This window comes from Pyrgilauda ruficollis, unplaced genomic scaffold (assembly GCF_017590135.1).
Source record: "Pyrgilauda ruficollis isolate IOZ18807 unplaced genomic scaffold, ASM1759013v1 scaffold37, whole genome shotgun sequence".
Taxonomy (NCBI): domain Eukaryota; kingdom Metazoa; phylum Chordata; class Aves; order Passeriformes; family Passeridae; genus Pyrgilauda; species Pyrgilauda ruficollis.
The window spans coordinates 16,039,894-16,058,087 of record NW_024525156.1 but is presented as its reverse complement, the minus strand read 5'-3'; the positions used below and the strand labels follow the sequence as shown (position 1 = coordinate 16,058,087).

The window sequence follows — 18,194 nt, the reverse complement described above, 5'->3', positions numbered from 1 at the left end:
TCTCAAATACACATCAGTTTTAAAATCCATATTTTAACCTGTCCAGGTGCAGGTTTCAGATGGGAGGGAAAGCAAGGTGAAGGAGACAGGACTTCTATGTGTCCCTGCTTCCCTTCAGCCAAGGGGCCAGCTGTGCCAGGTGATGCAGAGCAGCCAGGCTGCTGTGAAAGCCCCCAGGAATAGCCCTCCTCCTTCCAACCACACTCATGTCAGCCCTGAGGATGGTCACTCCATGGGTCAAGTGTAATGCACTGTAAATTACCGCCTGCCTAGAGGAGAGGAATTCTTAGCCTGGCTAGATAAAGCGTATGCATATGGACAGACACAGGGATGGCATAGAACGTCCAGTGTAATTCCTGAGCTTCTTGATGTGTTGGTTACCCATGAAATCAGAGCACACAGAGAGCCACAGCTGTCACACCCACGAATACCATTAGCTATGATGTACCTGTCAGCTTTTTCCCCTTCTTCTTGTAGTATACAATGAAGACGACAATGCCAATTAGTGTCACGAAAAACAAGATGACAATCAACACGTACAAGATCCTGTTTGTCCCTGCAGGGTGTAAAAGAGATAGTGCCATCAGCATAGTCTGCACTCAGCAGTAAGACAATCCTTGCTCATTTTACCTGCTCTTCTACAGGAGAGGGGTGTTTTTCCTTCCTATTTGATCTTTAGTTTCTATAATAAGAACAGTAACTCTAGCACTTGTGCAGTTCTGTGACAAGCAGCCACACTGATGGTACCTGGTACCAAGACATTTCCATAAAAACCAGAATCCTGGTGTTACAGAGCAATGTTGTCGGGTCATGCTTCTCTCAATGTTGCCTTGCAAGCTGCCAGCAGGCCCCTGGGCTGAGCTTGATCTCACTCAGGGGACAGAGGACACACATTTCATAGAGACTATAGATACAGGTGGAGAAATTTGTCCTTTATCTCAGGTTATGATGGATCGCTGCATGTCAGGCAAGCAACCTCCTTGGTATCATATCCAAACTGAAAAAGGAAATGAACAGTGGGCAAGAAGGGATACATGAGAAGGATCAGGCTGAGACTGTATCCATTGCTATAAAATAAGCAAGGAGAGGAGCTGCTAGTCTTTATACATGTAATGTGTGTGTAGAAAGCACAGAAAAATGAACAAGCTGTAAATGTGATGGAGTCATGGGTATAACACGGTTGTAAAAGCAATGCTGCCATGCAGTTTTAGTGGGAGGTGTTAAACTCAGCTTAATAATGGACACAGGCCCTAGAGTCACCAGGCCTGAAACAATTTTTAAAGATGGGATTTTCCAAGAGCACTGTCTTGGTCTACAGCTGCTCTCCCTAGAGTCACCCACAATGAGAATGGATTTAAGTCAGCCCAAACCTCTAATAATCACATCCCTCCTCCTCCCTGCTGCTTTCCAATCAACAACCCCTATGAGGACACAAACCATCTTCTGATGGCTCAGGCATCTTCCGTTCTTTACAAACTGCATCAGACTTGTCAGTCCCAGGCACACTTTCTTCCATTCCTAGAGCTGTACAGCTAAAAAAGAAAGACAAAGAAGCTAGGTTCTCTCAAGGAAGCTTGTTGTGCCTCCTACACTTATGCAGAGCAGTACTTTCTGTTGTAAAATATGATATTTATCCACCCCTAAGAACCTCAAATACTTTATTTTTGGCTCAGCAGTTTTGTTGTCACTGCTCTCTCTTGTTCTCTTCTAAGGATAATTCAAGCTTCAGCCTGACAATGCCTTCACCACTGCACAGCCAATGCTGATGCTCCGTGTGCTCTACAAGCAGTCTGGAACACCCCACTGAGAAATGCTTTTGCCCAAGCTTCTCCCTGCCTTCTGGCTGGTGTGGTCCATTTACAACACCCAAGGACTTACTTGGTCCAGGATTTACACTCGTCGGTGGATGAAGAGACCTTTGAGAAGTATCCTCTGGGACATGGTATGCACATTGTGTCCCTGTCTTGTTGCACTGCGTGTAGGAATGAAAAATTTCATAGATGAGTTTCTGTGGGCTCCTTCTAAGTGAGAGGAAGGTGACTATGCTCCCCATCCTCCCACTCTACTCTCCTCCCACAATCCCCCTAAAAGCTTTCATAAAGGGTGGGGTCTTAGGTTATATTAGGGCAGCAATGACAGTCCCATGTAAGCCCTGAAAAGCCTCACCTGAGCACTCCTCTACATGATCAAAATGAGAAATGACCAGGAGCCATTTGTGTTATTTATTGAAAAATAACACACAGCTGTTACATCCTTCCCCTTCTATTTATTCCCTCACGATGATGCTGTGCCACAGACAGTGACGCTGACTGGTATTGTCACTTCTGTGAAGCCACAGTAAACAAAATGCTGCATCAGGATTTGTTAGGCTGGAGAAAAAACAGCAACTCCCCTCCAGACACATGAAGCATTTCTTCCTCCATTTCTCTATTATTTGCTGCTTTTTTGGGGTTCCTTATGCCTGGTGCAGCTGTTCCCAGTGTTCACTCTGAACTTAACTGTCTGGTTTCCACCCACAAAACACCTGCATCTGGTTTTAATTACACTTAAATTAAATGTCTCTAATAAACCTTTGCACTACTAGCCATCCAAAACATAATACATGAGCTACCTGAAAAGTGCCAATCAGTTTTAAGTTGTTTGTAACATTAAAAAGTGGCAAAGCAAAGTCATTTCACAAAACCAGACTGCAAATCTGACCTCAGGAACACCCTCAGAAGAGTGCTTCTCTGAATACAGGAGCAACGCATGACCTAGTGACTCACAGTCAGACACCTCAGCAAACATTAGAAATGTACTGGACACCTTCTAACTACTGCCATGTCCACGTGACAACTTGCAGAAGTCACTTGATCCAAGATACTATTTAAACTATGGAGGCAGGAGCCTTCAAAATGTGCACAGTCCAGGAGGATGATATGCAGCAGTAATGACAACTCAGACATACATCTTCTGTTGACAATCACCTGAGAGTCTAAAGGACCCTCTCTAATGTCACAACCCACAGGATGCTGGCCTCATCCAGTAGGCCTGAGCTGGACATTTCACTTTGTACATCCCCTTTCGGTATCTTACCAGGAGGCTTGACTCCGAGTCCAGGAGCACACATGGTATTTCGCTGGCAGCAGTCGCAGTCCTCGTTCCAGTGGTAGCCCATCGTACAAGCACACTGCCGCTGGAACGTGCTGTTCCCTGGGTTCACTTCTCTCAAGGCCTTCCCTAAAAGAGAAAGCAGATGAGAGTAAAAATCTCTCTGATAACAAGCCTCACGTTTCTGAACCTCCTACTTGCTTTGCTTGAATGGCAGATGCAAAACCATTCATGTCAGAGCAAATGGTGTCTCTCCGGAAGCATGGGAGACCCTTGATCAGCACGGGGCTCCTCAACCACTGCACTTCTAAACAATACATTTCCTTATGGCTTTTGCAGAAAATAAACACAGCATTTGCAAGGGTGAGACAAACACATTAGGGGAAGTGAATGCAGAGTGTGCTGGGCAAAAGGACAACTTCTAAAATCAGCTCACAGGGGTGAATGGCCCCAGTGAAGATAATCACTATCAGCAGCACTGAGACTGCAGTCATGGTGCTTGGCACAGGACAGGATCTCTGCTGTCCAGGGACCTCCCTCTCTGCCAGGCTCTTCTGCAAGCTCAGCCTTCAGTGTTGGGCACCTGAACACAGCAACTTCCCTAGATCCACTTTCCCACCTTCATGCCTAACTAATTTGGATTAAAAGGTTTTGCAGTATGAACAGCTCACCTTGATCACATATTTTATGTAGTAAGCATTTATCTTCTTCGTTCCAGACATCCATATACTCGTTCGGACCACATGGCAGGCACACACTATCAGAAGTAGCAGTGCATCTAGCAGACAAATACTTCCCTGTGATTGAGAAAAGGACAAGTAGGTTACCTGGAAGCTGTAGAGCAGCTGTCTAAGGAGGTTAGAGAAAAATAAGAGATTGGCTGCTAACACTGCTGTGGACAATCATGTCTTCCTGCACCTTTTAATTTGTCAATCTGGTCCCCATTTAGTGTGGCACTGAAACATCTGTGGACAGCCTGGGAGCACAAGAATGGAGCTCCTTTCCGTCTCCTGCACTGGTTAAGTGCTATCCCAACAAAACAGCTGCTGTGGCCTTTGCTGAGGCCAGCAGGACCACTCCTGCCCTAGGAAGGCACTTGAGATCAGGCACCTGCAGGGCACGTGCCAGTCCACCAGCAGTCAGGAGAGCTGGCTGCCTCACCCCGGAGCAGCTGCTAAGGAGCCTCTCAGCCTCACAGCCAGGCAGTGCTCACGTACCTGGCTCACACTTCCTGCAGCACCGGCCAGAGTGCTCATAGTGTTGTTCGCTCTCACACGGCGGAGTGATTTGTAGTGACAGCTGGAGCAGGGAAGGAAAGAGAGGACATGAGAACCAATACACTTGGAGAGCTCCAGACCTACCCAGTCCCAGTGCTGGCAGAGAGAAGGAAGATGTTCTGTGTCTGTCTCTTGTGGATAGCCAAGCAATAAAACTTACCCCACATTTGTGACTTCAAAGGTGCTTTGTAGACAAGTTGAGAGTATGTACTTGGTGATGTACACACAGGGAATTTTAATAGAGCCAGGTGACAAATAAATAACCCATCTTGCAATTTGTCGTGAACTTTTGGCCTGCTACATAACCTTTTCTTACAGTACTCTTTTATTTAAAATATATTACTTTAAAACAATTGTAAAGGCAAAAAAAGGCATAGATATACCTCTGTAGTCTCTTCCACAGAAATTACCTCAGATCAAGACCTGGGAAACTGCCAGTTTTAATGCAGAGCATTAAGCAAACAAGCAAAGTGAATGATTTATATTCCTGAAAAAGAAGAAGTTCCCAGCTTCCCACTGGGATACAAAATGCTCCTGGCTAGTCCCATAAAATGCTGGGCTTAAATTTTGCAGCTTTTTATGGCTCCCACTGTGTCCTGCAGAGGTGGTCTCATGGAACTGAGGCAGCCATCCAGAAAGGTGATGCAATTACCCAACAGCTTTTGTGTCGCAAAAAAACCCAAACCAAAACCAACACAAATCTACACAAAGCACCCCGTCTCCCCCCCACCCACCTGAAATGGGTACATGACAGAGCATCTGCAAAGCAGGCAGCAGAGTTGCCTCTGGCCCTCATGGGCCTTTGCACTCCCTCCCAGCTCTCAGCTGCCTGTGCACACAGCGGTCCCACCCAGAGCTCAGGCTTGAGGGCATGGCTTGTGCTGGGGATCCTGGCCAGCCAAGCATTGTGCCCAGCCCTTCACTGACCCTGCTTTGGCAGCCCAGAGTCCTCAAGGCAAACTCAACACCTCACAGTAGTTGATCTTGAAATTAAATAAGGTGATTCAAAATTGAGCCCATAGCACGGAATTCTTCACTCTTGGATAAAGCCATGAAAACTGCATTAACTTGGACAAAGCTGCAATAAAGCTTCTTCTGCCAGTTAAAGGGAGCTTTTGCCATCTAATAGCACATGACAACCCTATGCCTGCTGGTGCTGGTTCCCATTCCTCTACTTAGCATTCTCCCCTTGTTTCCTCCAAGTCTTTATATCTTCTCCTCTCTCCTTTTCTAGTTTAAGCAATAGCAACCTCTTTAAAAAAAAATAGCTTTCCCTAAGCACCTTTCCCTCTTTTGATGCTGGAAAGGGTCTTGTATATTTAGGATGACCAAAAAAGACTGAATTTTTTTTAAACACCACTTTCTGGCTTGGAGTTTGAGCTATGGGTTGGTGCATGACTTGTGTTTATCAAAACTGTGCTAGCTGTGTCTGGAACTGAAAAAGTAGCACAAGTCAGAGGTCTTGAGTTCTTGTATTTTTGCAGGGTGTAAACAACTTACAGGCTTTTTTTTAATCATCACAACAACCCCAGGTCAAATTAAGAGTCTAGTCCTCTGTTGTCTCATTGTTTCCCTGTCTCTTTCTTTGCATTCATCAGAAGTACCTTTCCTGTGATTAGATAATGCCTTTTTGGAACAAACACTGCACTCCCTGTTTACACGGCACTTCCAAGGAGGGGCACAGGATAACAGGCAGTGCTGGTGAGAGAAGAGGCAATCTAGGAAAAGGAAAGTTGGGCCAGCCTGGCAGCTGAACAGTGACACAGATCAGTGACCCCTATATTTGAAAGAGCTCGTTTTCTGTAACACACTTCAGGCTAAAACACTGAGATGGCCAGCAAAGGGCTGAGGTGATGATGTGGAACCAAGCACAGAGAGTGTCTTGAGCAATTGATTCTCTACCCAGCCATCCACAAAAGTAACAATAGTGGTGAGACCAAAAGCAGTCTCAGCCACTTGCTTTTTGTTACAGAATATCCTCTTCTTCCTCGTTTGCCCCTGTTTAATAGTTCCTCTTTAGACAAAAAGACTAAAAAAATTACTGAAGTGTCAAACAAGGGCAAAGTCATCCCTTTTGCGGAAGGATATGCAAATCTGCTAAGGAGCATTCAGCTAAAGGGTCTGGAGTAATTTCTGAGAATCACAACTCAGCCTGAGGAGAAGCAGCAGGGCCCTGGAACCAAGGTGAAGGGAGCAGGCTAATGGCTCAGCCACCTGCTGGACATCATTCGATACCACCAGGCTTTACGACACAATGAGGGCTATTGTTATGGAATAGGTCACAGCTGCATTAACCTGTGCTCTGTGTCAATAAGCAGCCTCTTCTGTATCTGTGTCCCTCCCCTTTTCACACAAGCCAAGGCATTCATAAAGCTGCAATATTCCCTCTTTTGATTTATGCCCAATGGTGCAAAGACAAGGCTCTCATGGGGCTAACCCCCAGGTGAAGGTGAGGGATTCTAGCCTGGTATGGACTGGTTGGACCTGCCGAGCATGAAAGCTGGAGCAAGAGTGGACAGGAAGGGAAACCAAAGCAACCTGGAATTTTGGTGGGAGCCAAACTCAAGACTTTTTTCTAACACAGCTCTGCTGATGTCAGGCTATCCCATGTTAATCCCTCTGCCAGGCAGATGTGTCTGTCTCAAACTGTACATTAACTTCCTTTGAAGGATGGGAAGTACTTGTGCCGCTGGCAGCACGATGACCTGATGCTTCACCATCACCAGCACATTCCTGCCAATGTGTCCTTCTGAGACAGGGAAGTGCAATTCATTTGCAGATGAGGAACTTGTACCAGGAGGCCATCTGGCTTTACAGAGGTGACAGGAAACCAAACCAAGTCTCCCAAGGCCCAAGTCTGCTCCGTTACCCCTGGAACATCCTTCCTCTCCTCGGATGCTGGCCTGTGGGTCAGAATGACCACCAAGCTCTTATCTAGAGAGAGAAAGTGCAAACTTCCTCTGAAGTGCTTAGATGAGATTACACCCAGCCTGGTCATTCCTTTAATGGTCTCGCTATTGACGAAGCTGCTCATTAAACCCCACCACCACGTGTAAATAAGTGCTTCAGAGAGCTCTAGGTATCCTGTGTAAGTTTAATTTGTCATTTCAAAAGTGTGCAAAGCACCCAGATTTGCACCAGTTCCTAAAAAACCAAGCAGCTTTCCCATTTGATCAGTATTACTTCAGAACAAGTATATCTGACAGGGGAAGAAGCCAGGGGAAAAAAGACAAACCTCCTCCAGGCTTGGTAGATCCAGTTTGGTAAAGCACACCAACACCTGCTTACCTTTAAGCACATGATTACCACAATGGATTTTGGAAAAAACAAGCATGCTTACATCAAGGTTTGCAGAAAGACTGTGTTTTGGTGTTGAGCTGCAGGCAGACTTTTTAGCTTTGGGTTTTTGTCTCGCTTATTTGTTGAAAAGGACACTAAGCAAGAGTGTGCTTGTGCTTTTAGGGTAGGAGAACATCGATGACAGCACTACAAAGCAACACTGTGTTACTCACACCTTAAAAAAACACACACACAGGTGCTTCTGAAGGGGAGAACCAGCAGCATTCAGACTCCTGTTCTCAGGCTTAAGGAAATATTTGTTCTTTGTGCCCTTGAGCAATCAGAGGGCAGCAGAAGCTCTGTGTCATGGATGCTAAAATTACTCTTCTTGCTCTTCACATTTCAGAAAAGATAGAGTTGCATGGGCCTCTTTCCTTTAAAAGAAAAAAAATCTGGAAGAACAAGGTCGGGGGTTTCCACAATTTTTTTCCCATGACACTTTTGAACAAGAACCTGAGACCTCAATGAGGATTGCTCATTAGCGATAATCTGTTTTGAAAAAAATGAGATGCAAAGAGACATGTCAAGGGGCTAACTATCTTTTAAGATGACACCTTCTTGATCAGTGTAGTTGTTTCTGGAGAGTATTCAAGTCATCTGTCATCATTTCACTGAGTAAAGCACATTTTTTTCTCCATTTGTTATTACAGCATCAATGTAGCTATGGGAAAACAACTTTGGTCTCTCCTGCCTTGCACACACCATTCTTTATACTTTGGAGCCCAAGTTTATTCAAGCCACTTGCTTTTGAGGTCCTTAGACTTGCCTGCTGCAAAACGGAAAAAAAATCTGTGGATTTGGGGCTTTATTAGCCTTTGTCAACAGGAGTGAGCTTTGAGCAATGTTTCCTGAATTGAAGTAGCCCCTGCAAGCCCAGTTGAGAGGGCTTCTGCAGTCATCTGCTGCTGCTTCTTCAAATATGAGCCACTGCCTCTCCCTCACAGGTACCAACTGTGCCCACAGCTTTCCAGCCTGCCACCTGCTTTGGGTCAGCAGTACAGCTAACCAGACCCCAGATTTCTTCAGCCCATTGCCAGTTTCAGAGGCTTCCCAAAAAAATTACTTAAGAGTAAAAATAGAATCTGGTTTTCGATGGGCGCTGCTGTGGCTGGTGCTCCCAGGCACTCTCTTGAGGCACATAATAGTAACAACTCTGGAAAATTTTACAGTTGTGGGTGTACACGGGGAAAGAGGAGTCCTGTGTTAAAGACTTAATCATAATCACGTTGCATGCAACAGTTCCTTCATGGACAGTCTTCACTGTTGATAAAAATTAAATCAAAGCAGCACCCAAGTCACAGCTTTGCAATTCCAGTTATTTGCTTGCAGGCCTGTAATTCATCACAAAAATCTTAGATTGTGAATGAAATGCTTTTGGTGATGTCAACTTTCCAGTGACCAGTAAACCACATCACAGAACTACCACCACGTGGTAAAATAGAGCCGGGAAATGGCAACAGCTTAAACTAACTATTATTTCACTTTTAAAAATAGATCCTTAAAACCCTGCTACAGCCTAAATGCCTGAAGAGGCCAGAAAGAGCATGAGGGATAAAATCAATAATGAAGAGGTGAAGAGAAAACTGTAACATGCGGCCAGGACTTGGGCAAATGGTGGCAGAAATTCTGTCCTGCCTATTCCCCTTGTCCCTCTGTTCCAGCGTGCAGCCAAAAGCAAACACCTGAGCAACTGGTACTGCTCCACCGGTAGGAAGGAGCATTCCTCAATCTCAAACCCACCAGAGCTATTTCTGGCCAGCAGCTACGCAAAGCAGAAGTGCTGCACTGACGGCTCTCACGGTGGGGTGTGGGCAGGCAGACAGGAACCTCAGGTATATCGGATGGGAGACAATGGGGGTGGGAGACAGCAGGGCTGAAACAGGGACTGACTGAAGCTGTGAATCAGCCAGCCTGCTTCTACGGGCTGAAGACTTGCCATCACGTGCGCAACATTTGTCATTCAGAGACAAAGTCATCTCCACACCGCAGCCAGAGGGGCACACTTAACATTTTCACTGCCTGGGCAGTCAGTAGTGCCTGCACATTGCTGCAAAACCTCATGCTTTAACTTACGTGTACCCACAGCTGCAGCAATTCAAAGACTAACAGCTACTAGGTAGAATACTCTGAAGGTGAATCAGAGACTGAGAAGCCAAAAGCTAACCAGACCAAAATATTTAACAAAAAGGCTTGACAGAAAGACCAACAGTCCATAACAAGCAGAAACAAAAGCAGCAGAATAATGACATTATCAAAGCTAATACCTAGGTGTGCTTGTGGTAAGGCCTGCAGAGGCAAATCTCTTCTAGACTGAACAGGTGCAAGAGCAGTGCTCCAAAGGAAAGTTTAGTAGCCATATCACTCCAGGTACTGTCTCAATGACTCATCATGAGTAACTCTACACCCATGCATGCTTAATTAAAAAAATTAAAAAAAAAACAGTAAAGCTACAATGATTTAGGGGGAGCATGCTCCTCTTGAATTTTAGTTCAGCAGATCATTTTTCTATGCTTCATCAGCTGAAGCTGAGTCTTAATGAAGAAATGACCATGACAGATTTCTTGGGCTGGATGCCAGATTAGGAGTCCAATGTGGACTTTCTATGCTTAAAATCTGTATATTTATGTACCAGCTCCTTCCAGCATGCCCTCAGAGTGGAACATAACATGCTAATCTCTTATATGTGAAGTGAGATCCCACAATCCTAGCTGAGGTGCTGGGCAGAATGAGAAAGCTTGTAGAAGAGAGGAAGCTTGCTTTCACCACTTGATGCCCTGCTCTGGCTTCCTTCTCCTGGATGTTAGCATTGTCCAATTGCTGAATACTCTGCAGGCAGAAACATGAAGGGCAGAGGTGGGGCTGCAGCCCTTGCTTTGGGATGATGGCTGTCGGGGGGCGGGAACGCGTGTAACACCCACAGACCATTCTGCTTCAGTGTGAGTTAGAGGGAGAACTGCATGACTCTATCTGCACCTTCTCCGTTGTGAAGGAATTGCTGCCTTTAATAAAGGGCTCAAGACTGGGCTGAGAATTGATTAATTCACTCTTTTAGATGTCAGTCATGAGGAACCAGCTCTGCCAGTGGCTGCGGCCAGTAATGTCTATGGAAATATTCTTCCCTGATTGGAAGAGGCCCTGGCTGCTTTCCATAAGCAGGCTGTTTTACAACATGTGGTATTGCAGGGGAGAGCTTTTCTTCCTGTGAGATCAGATTCAAGGAACCATCTCAGCCTTGCTACCAAACAATGCAAAGTTACTGGAGCATATGTTGCTCCTAAGGCAAAACACTTCACTGTGGCAAAATAATACACTCGAAATAGATTTTCTTGTGTGCTACATAAGCAATTTTAGGACTTCATATGAACCTAGTTGCACATTTTTCCCTATCTGTATTTCTGCATTCCAGATTAATGGGTTGCCTAACAAAACTTCACAGTATTTTTATTTCCATACAAGATTCTTTTCTTTTCCCTCCACTTTGACCACTGACTAAATATATTCTGTGTCCATCTGCAGTCACAAATGTTGTTCTTCGCCATTCTTGAACAGACCCTATATACTTTTTTTTCTTTTGGAGTAGCCACAAAGTGGTGAGGGTGAATGACTTCATTTTTTTCCCCCGCTCCTTGGCTAATTGGCTCTTGCAGGGTGGATTAAACCGGCCAGTTTTGCTCTTTTACCAAAACGCAGCCTTTTCTGGTCTCTTTTATCTAGACTTTAAGAGGGGAGGCAGCCAGAGAGTTTTGCAGGGGCTGAGAAGTAACCCTGGGTCCCAGCTCTCTCTGCCTGCCCACTACGCTGCACAGCCCCTGCTCCACCCACTCCTCTGGGAATGCTGCAGGGAGGCAGCACAAACACATCTGGCTAAGTGGTGTGGGGAATGTGCCTCTGCCGTGGGGATGCTGCTGGGGTCTTGGGCAAGACCCAGGAAGACCCAGAGGATGATCCAGAGAACACGGGTGAGGGTTGGATGCTGCAGCCTACACCATGGCATCCTGCCAGGGCAATGTATCCACTCCCTTCCTGGGCCTGCGTGGGCAGACCTCCCTGTGACTTTGGTGAGAAACAGATGGGGTGCTATCCCAAGGTGATTAATGACTCTTTGGCTTCGTTTGCAGCCATGACATCCTGGGCACTGCACAAACACCAAAGAAAGCCATGCCCAGAGAACTCACACTCTGAGAAGGCAAACAAAAGAGGTAACCATCAGAAGCCCTGCACAAAGCAGCTGAGGTGGCTACACAGGTATGAGACACAAACCAGGATGTCCTGGAGTGCCAGGGTGATGTCAGCATTGCTCCTGCTGTGCAGTGCTGAGCCCTCCAGAAGGCACCCCATCACAAGTATGATGGCACACTGCGGTGACACACAGACAGGAACAAATCAGGAAACCTGCCTTCCCGAGTGCCAAAGCATCACACCAAGTCTGGCTCTCCCAGGGCAGACACAACAGCAGGCTGCCCTGAGTGCCAGCGCAGCCGGATTCCCACCTGCAGCCCACCTTGTGACTTCCAGCCATTGCTGCTTGTGGCGTTTTTCTTCTACTACATGAACTTTGGACCATTTTCAAAGAAGAGTAAGTCATAAAAAGGGGCAAGTTCTTGCAGGCAGGCTATTGTGCCGCACAGACCAAGGCCTACTCAAGTCCAGAGTGCAACCTTGGTTAAACATCACTTAATTTTTATCTTGCATTTACAACATACAAATATTTTGCCTTTGCGTTTTCCATCGGCAATAATAAGCCATTCTCAGAGCAGCTGCTTCTCCATGCAAGCAACACCAACCAAGGCATCCTTAAAAACAGGGGTGTCTGGCTGCAGCAGAAGCCAGTGCTGCCTTGCAAGCTGAGTTTCCATGGAAAGGAAGGGGACAGTCTATGCAAGGAGCAGAGCTGCAGCTGATGGCATGATGAACCAGCTATCTCCGTTTCCCTCTTCCCTCCTGTGTAAGCTCAACCAGCTCCCGAAGCAACCATCTCCTCCAAGTGTCCTGCAGCCTTTGCTGCAGAGCAGCTCCTTGCAGCACAGGGCACAGGATGGAGGGAGATCTGAATTCTGTGGTAATGGCATGTGGTGGCAGGAACCCTCCTGGCTCTGGTCACCACAAAGACTTCCTGGAGACCTGGTCATACAGAGAGGAAGTGGGCAGGGAGAAGCAGGAGGACAGCCTTGCAGCAAGCATTGCCTTTTCCTTGCATCTGCACATGTACCTACTACAGGAGAGCCTTTCACCACTTGAACTCCTAGGGACAGATGGATAAGCCCGGCAAAGTGACTCAAGTATGATTCCTCTAAATAGTGTCAAGGATGTACTAAATAGTGTTATGTGACACTGGAGGGCACCACTTTGAGGTTTCCATGATTTTCTATGCAGAAAAAAATCATGGAAATCATTAACCAGTCTAAACATGCATCCCTTTTACCATCTGTACTGGTTCTTGCCCAGCTGTCAAGTTACACCCACTTTTCAGAACTTGAGGGTAATAGACAGTAATGGGCAATAGAAACAAAAAAAAGATCCTTAGGGATGCAGTTATCTCTCTGCTTGACCTGTTTCTTTTGTTTGTTTTTTTTCCTTCTGGCACAGTATGAAGAAAGCCCTGTGACCTAGATGACATTGGTCAGTACCCTTGATATGTCTGATAAGTTTTGAATTCTACCAATTTGTGAAATGTGGCAAAGGTTTGTTTTGGTCCTGTTGGTGGGAAAGAAGAAATTACATCAGGCAGATGATGCTTAACATGAAAGGAGAAGTGGGATAGATCTCTTAAATTGTGGTTTGATGTAGTTTTACATACATTATTTTCTGTTGATATGAGGTGCTGTGAGATTTTTCACGTGTTCTGGGGTAAACTGCAAAACAGTAGAAGGCTTGCCAGTGTTCCTCACGGGAACCATTGCTGCAAGGGAAATTTTACAAATGAACAAACTGAATTACAGTAGCTTTGAAGCTCATGCTGAAGCCCAGGAGTTTAGATTAGATATTGTAGAACTTTTGCTCTACTGAATGATTCCTTTGGTCCTGATCAGAGTGGGAATAATGGACCAGGAGAGTCCATGATGTAACACAGTACAGTCACTGCTACACTCTTTTTTCCCCTCTCTCATCATACAGACTGTGCATTTTAGAAAGCTAGAGAAAAATCTATATTTTGGCCAAAACTTTTCTATATTGTAAAGAATTCCAAATGCTTGCAATGAGCAAACTTTATCTATGAAGCAGATGTCACAGAGTAGTAGAAGGACCCATTCCGTGCCACACAAGGGGAGATGAATCTGTGGTGCAACTGATTTACTGCACATTTGCAAATGCACATTCTCAGAGACTTTGACTCCCATCTAATAGCAACACTGATACTCTTTACTGGTGTTAAGCATGGAAAGGGATGTGACTATTCTGCACAAAGAAGCTGAGCAGATCATGCCCCAGAGAGCAAAATACCTCTGACAGGTGCCCAAAACAAATCACTTGGAAAGATCATCTTGTAGATGAAGCACAAGATAAGTAGGGCTGAGCTCTGTTCCCAGAAGTTCTGCTCCATGTGTGTGACCTAGAGCAAGTCACGAATTCTCTGTTCCCATTTCCTCTTTGGTGAAAATGATGACAATGATCATGTCTATTCTCAGCAGAATTATGAGTGAGTATGCAATAACTTACATTTCCAAATGCTTTTCACTCTTTGCAGGAAATACACTGCCAATATCACCGTTCAAACATTATTCCACCCTATTACCCAGTCTAAACTAACACAAATGCATCAGAAAAACTTCAACCCTCCCACAGGTTTTCTCACATTTGTTCCATCAGAAAGCAACACTAGTCTAAGAAACCACTGCTCAAATCAGTCAGACAAAGGAAAAACTGAAAGGCTGTTTCAGAGCAGCACCTCTCTAAGCTTGCCTTTCACATTCTTGTAGGTTCTGCTCACTCTTGAAGGCAGAATATTAAATTAATGGGCTCTTTGACAAATTATGTTTTATCCTTATCTTTACGCTACAGCTTTCCTGGAGCTTCCTACAGTTTTGTGCTGCTACTTGTCCAAAGCAACGGCGATGCAAAGTTGCACCCTGTACAAACACAGACTCAGAATTAAGCACATGTTGGAGGCAGTGGAAAGACTTTACACATCAGCCCAAAATAAATACAAGTTCCTTGTTCTTTGTCCTGTGAAAGACTATGAATCAAGAGGTGAGAAATGATGATGAGCTCTGGCTCCTACATCACGGTACCTGAAATCTGCCAGGAGCTATACCATGGAAATCTGAATTTCCAAGGTTTGGTCAAAAGCTGAGCTAGTTCCAGGCAATGAGGATATTCCAAAAGGAAAAACTGCACTAAACCCAAATGGCTCCAGAAGGAAGCAGGCATGTAAATGGTTAGTGACCTGAAGTAAAGGTACGAAGAGCGTTGAGGTCTGCTCTTCCTGCTGCATTGATCAGTCCTGAGCACCAGGGCAGGAAAAAAGAGAGACACGGAGGACAGGATTTACTGAGGGACAGGGAAAACCCCCTGAAAGCTGTGATATACAAGGCACTTTTGAAATTTGCAGGCTCATTCACATACATATGGAGGACACCTGGAAAGCAGCGATTTGAGAGAAGCCTGAGTGTGAGGGTGGACAAAATGAAACGTATGTTTTAGAGGGGAAAAAAAGGCCTGTGTGGTTTTAGGCAACATATTTAGGATCAGGGATCCAAAGGAAAGGCTCTCAGGACTGTGCGGTCAGACATGAAATTGTAAGCTGTAGACAGCAGAGGGTTTTCTGTTTTGGTTTGGGTTTTTATCTTTTTTTTTCTTGAAGTTGCACCTTGCTTTCAGGGAACCCAGCCATGGCCCAATTACATCCCCATGTTGAGGGAAGCACTTTAAGTTACATAACTTATCAAGAACAATGACACACAGAAAAATACCAGAAGTTCAGATGAAATAAATACAAATGGTAGCAAGGCTGCCAAACATTGATTAATGGACGAAATAAAGTGCAAATAAAGAGTAGCATGGTTTTTGAAATTCCTGCCAGTCTAGAAGGGTCTAAACAACCACAAGGGACAAGGATAATTTTTAAGCTGTATAATTAGAAAGAGCAAAGCAAACTTCTGCCGATGTAAACTGCTGGAGGAAACGCGATGTGCGCCATTGACAAGGCTGAGCAAGAGCTGGCTGTAGAAAATGGTCTTTCCGACAGCAGAGGAAGACCAGCCGCGATCCCAAGCGTACCACGCTGGCCACCCGGCACCGCACAGAGCTGCGACCAGAGCACGCTGTGTTTGCAAACAACCGCAGCGCCAAACCTCGCTCAGATCTTCCCCCGCCAGAGGAAAGGGCTGCCCTTTGGGGCGGCTGACCTGGCTCCGGGCTCGGGTTCCTGGCTCTGCCATGGGTAGCACATCAGCCTCCGGGAGAGTTACGCGGCCGCTCGGAGCCTCAGCCTCTCCGCTCGCGGAGCTGGGGTCACAAGGCCGTCCCTCGTCCCGGGGCCGCCAGCATTCGGGTTGGCGGGATGGCCAGAGCGTGAGGGGACTCATCCCGGTGGGGAAGCTGGAAAGATGAACCTGGGCTGCCAAAACCCCGCGTCCCATGCCTGACGGACAAGTGTGCCCACGCTCTCTCGAATAAATCTGTTCGGTAGGGTGGAGTCTGCCTTATTTTTACTCTACATGCAAATTATATCCCTCAACAACCTCACTGCAAATATTTTCTGGTTTCTCGCACCCTGCCCTGGGCAGAAGCAGGCTGTTTTCCCTGCAGATCCCCTGGCTTCCTTTGCAACTTTGGGTTTGGACAACTTTGATTTTACAGAAGCGAGAGAAGCTTATGAGTTGCTGGGATAAAAACAAAACCAAAACCCAAACAAGCAGAGCGGGGGGCAAGGCAGGCGAAGCTGCTCTGCCCAGCCCCGCGGGATGCCGATCGCCCCGAGCAGCGGGACGAGCAAACCAACCCAGCGGGCGGGATGCGGCACCCACTGCCCCCTCCGCCGGCTCCCAGCCTTACCTGTTCGCCAGCGGCAGCGAGACACAGGAGAAGGAGCCAGCAGCCTGACGGGACGGGCATGTCTGGGTGTGCGTCTCTGCCTCCTCCCGTGGCTCCTTTTCCTGCCACCGAAGGGAAACTAGATCCTTCCAGCCAAGCCCCCGCGCCCGGGCAGCGCAGCGAGGCGCATTTGAGCTGACTACTTCTCTTTCTTCCTTTCCTTCCTCTCAGCTACACGAGGGGAGAAGAGAGAAGAAGAAGAAAAAAAAAAAAAAAAAAAAAGGCGCCTGGCTGTAGTTCCCACAGCATTTCCTCAGCCTTGACATGCAGGGCTCTTTTTTTTTTTTCCTCGCTTCTTGTCCCTCCCTTTCCTTTCTCCACCCCTTTTTACAAGAAGTTTAGTCACCCTGCCCACGTCCCTCCTCCGGCCGGTGGGGATTGCATTCCCGGTCAGTCCTTCTCGGCAGGGCCATGTACCCACCTGCCTCCGCCTCTGCGCCCTCGCGTTCCAGCCCCCGGCACCTTTCCTCGCTGTCATCTCCCCTGGAATTGCTGCCCTCTCCTCACGCCCCCGGGTATCGCCTGTCACTGTCAGAGGACATCTTGGGCCTCAGGCAGTCTCTCACCTCGCCCCCCATCCTCCCTCAGTGTGTCCCCAGCCCTGAGGAGAGCTCCTGTCCCATCCCTTCCCGTGCCCTCTCCCCTCTCGGTGCCCGTGCAACATGTGGGTGCCAGCCGCGGCCTTCTGGCACGGCCCGAGGTCTCCGTCCCTTCCCCCTCCACGAACTTTAGCTGATGTCGGGAGCTGGCGGACGGGATTGCTGCCAAGAGGGGAAGAAAAGCGGAAGATGTGCTTTGGGAGCTCTCCCAAACCACTCCAGGCCGTGCACGGGGCCAGTCCCTGCGACCTGACTCGGAACGCTGCACGGTGGCCTCTTGACCCCCGAAAGAGCCGGCAGCGCCTGCCGGGAGGCCAGAGCCTGCAGCTGGTGCCGGGCCCGGCACGGCCCGGCACGGCCCGGCACGGCAGCGATGTCCCTGGTCTCACACAGGCCCAGGAATCCTCTGTGGTGCGGCAGGACAGGGCCCGGCTATTTACACAGGCTGAGGATCCAGGGGAGCTGGCCCTGTGGACACAAAACCTGCCCTGTGCTCACATGCTGAGCAATGAGCTTGGGAGCATGTTTCTGACTTAGGCAAAGAAGGAAGTTGTTCTTTCACTTATGTATTTAGATTTAACCCTTGACCAGGAAAAAACCCTAGACTTTCTCTATGTTTTCAAATAAATACATTCAAACACAAAAGATGAAGTGAATATTAAAAACTCATCCTTCCTCAGTGGAGCTGTTTGATTTCTGCTCAGGACAGAAACAGCTGCTGAGCTTTTTTCCTGTACTAGTGAAGGGCCTGCCTCCACAGCAGCATCAAGCTATGACCTTCACCCCCAGATAGTTCCCAGGGGTCACAAAGCCTTTTTAATCTCCTTAAAGTTGCTTGACCCCCCCAATGTCCTCA

General features: G+C 47.0%; 1 protein-coding gene across 2 annotated transcripts in view; it reads right to left on the bottom strand.

The window, feature by feature from the left end:
- TNFRSF11A (TNF receptor superfamily member 11a) overlaps positions 1-16,928 on the bottom strand; it is a 32,794-nt gene extending 15,866 nt beyond the window's left edge. For both annotated transcript variants that reach the window (XM_041475947.1, XM_041475948.1), the window contains exons 1-7: positions 16,701-16,928; positions 4,308-4,389; positions 3,762-3,887; positions 3,076-3,219; positions 1,879-1,972; positions 1,438-1,532; positions 449-556 (exon numbers count right to left, since the gene is read on the bottom strand). In XM_041475947.1, coding sequence (XP_041331881.1) covers positions 449-556; positions 1,438-1,532; positions 1,879-1,972; positions 3,076-3,219; positions 3,762-3,887; positions 4,308-4,389; positions 16,701-16,760 — 709 coding nt within the window. In that variant the 5' untranslated portion in view covers positions 16,761-16,928. The remainder of the gene's footprint in view (positions 1-448; positions 557-1,437; positions 1,533-1,878; positions 1,973-3,075; positions 3,220-3,761; positions 3,888-4,307; positions 4,390-16,700) is intronic.
- Between the last annotated feature and the right edge of the window lie 1,266 nt (positions 16,929-18,194).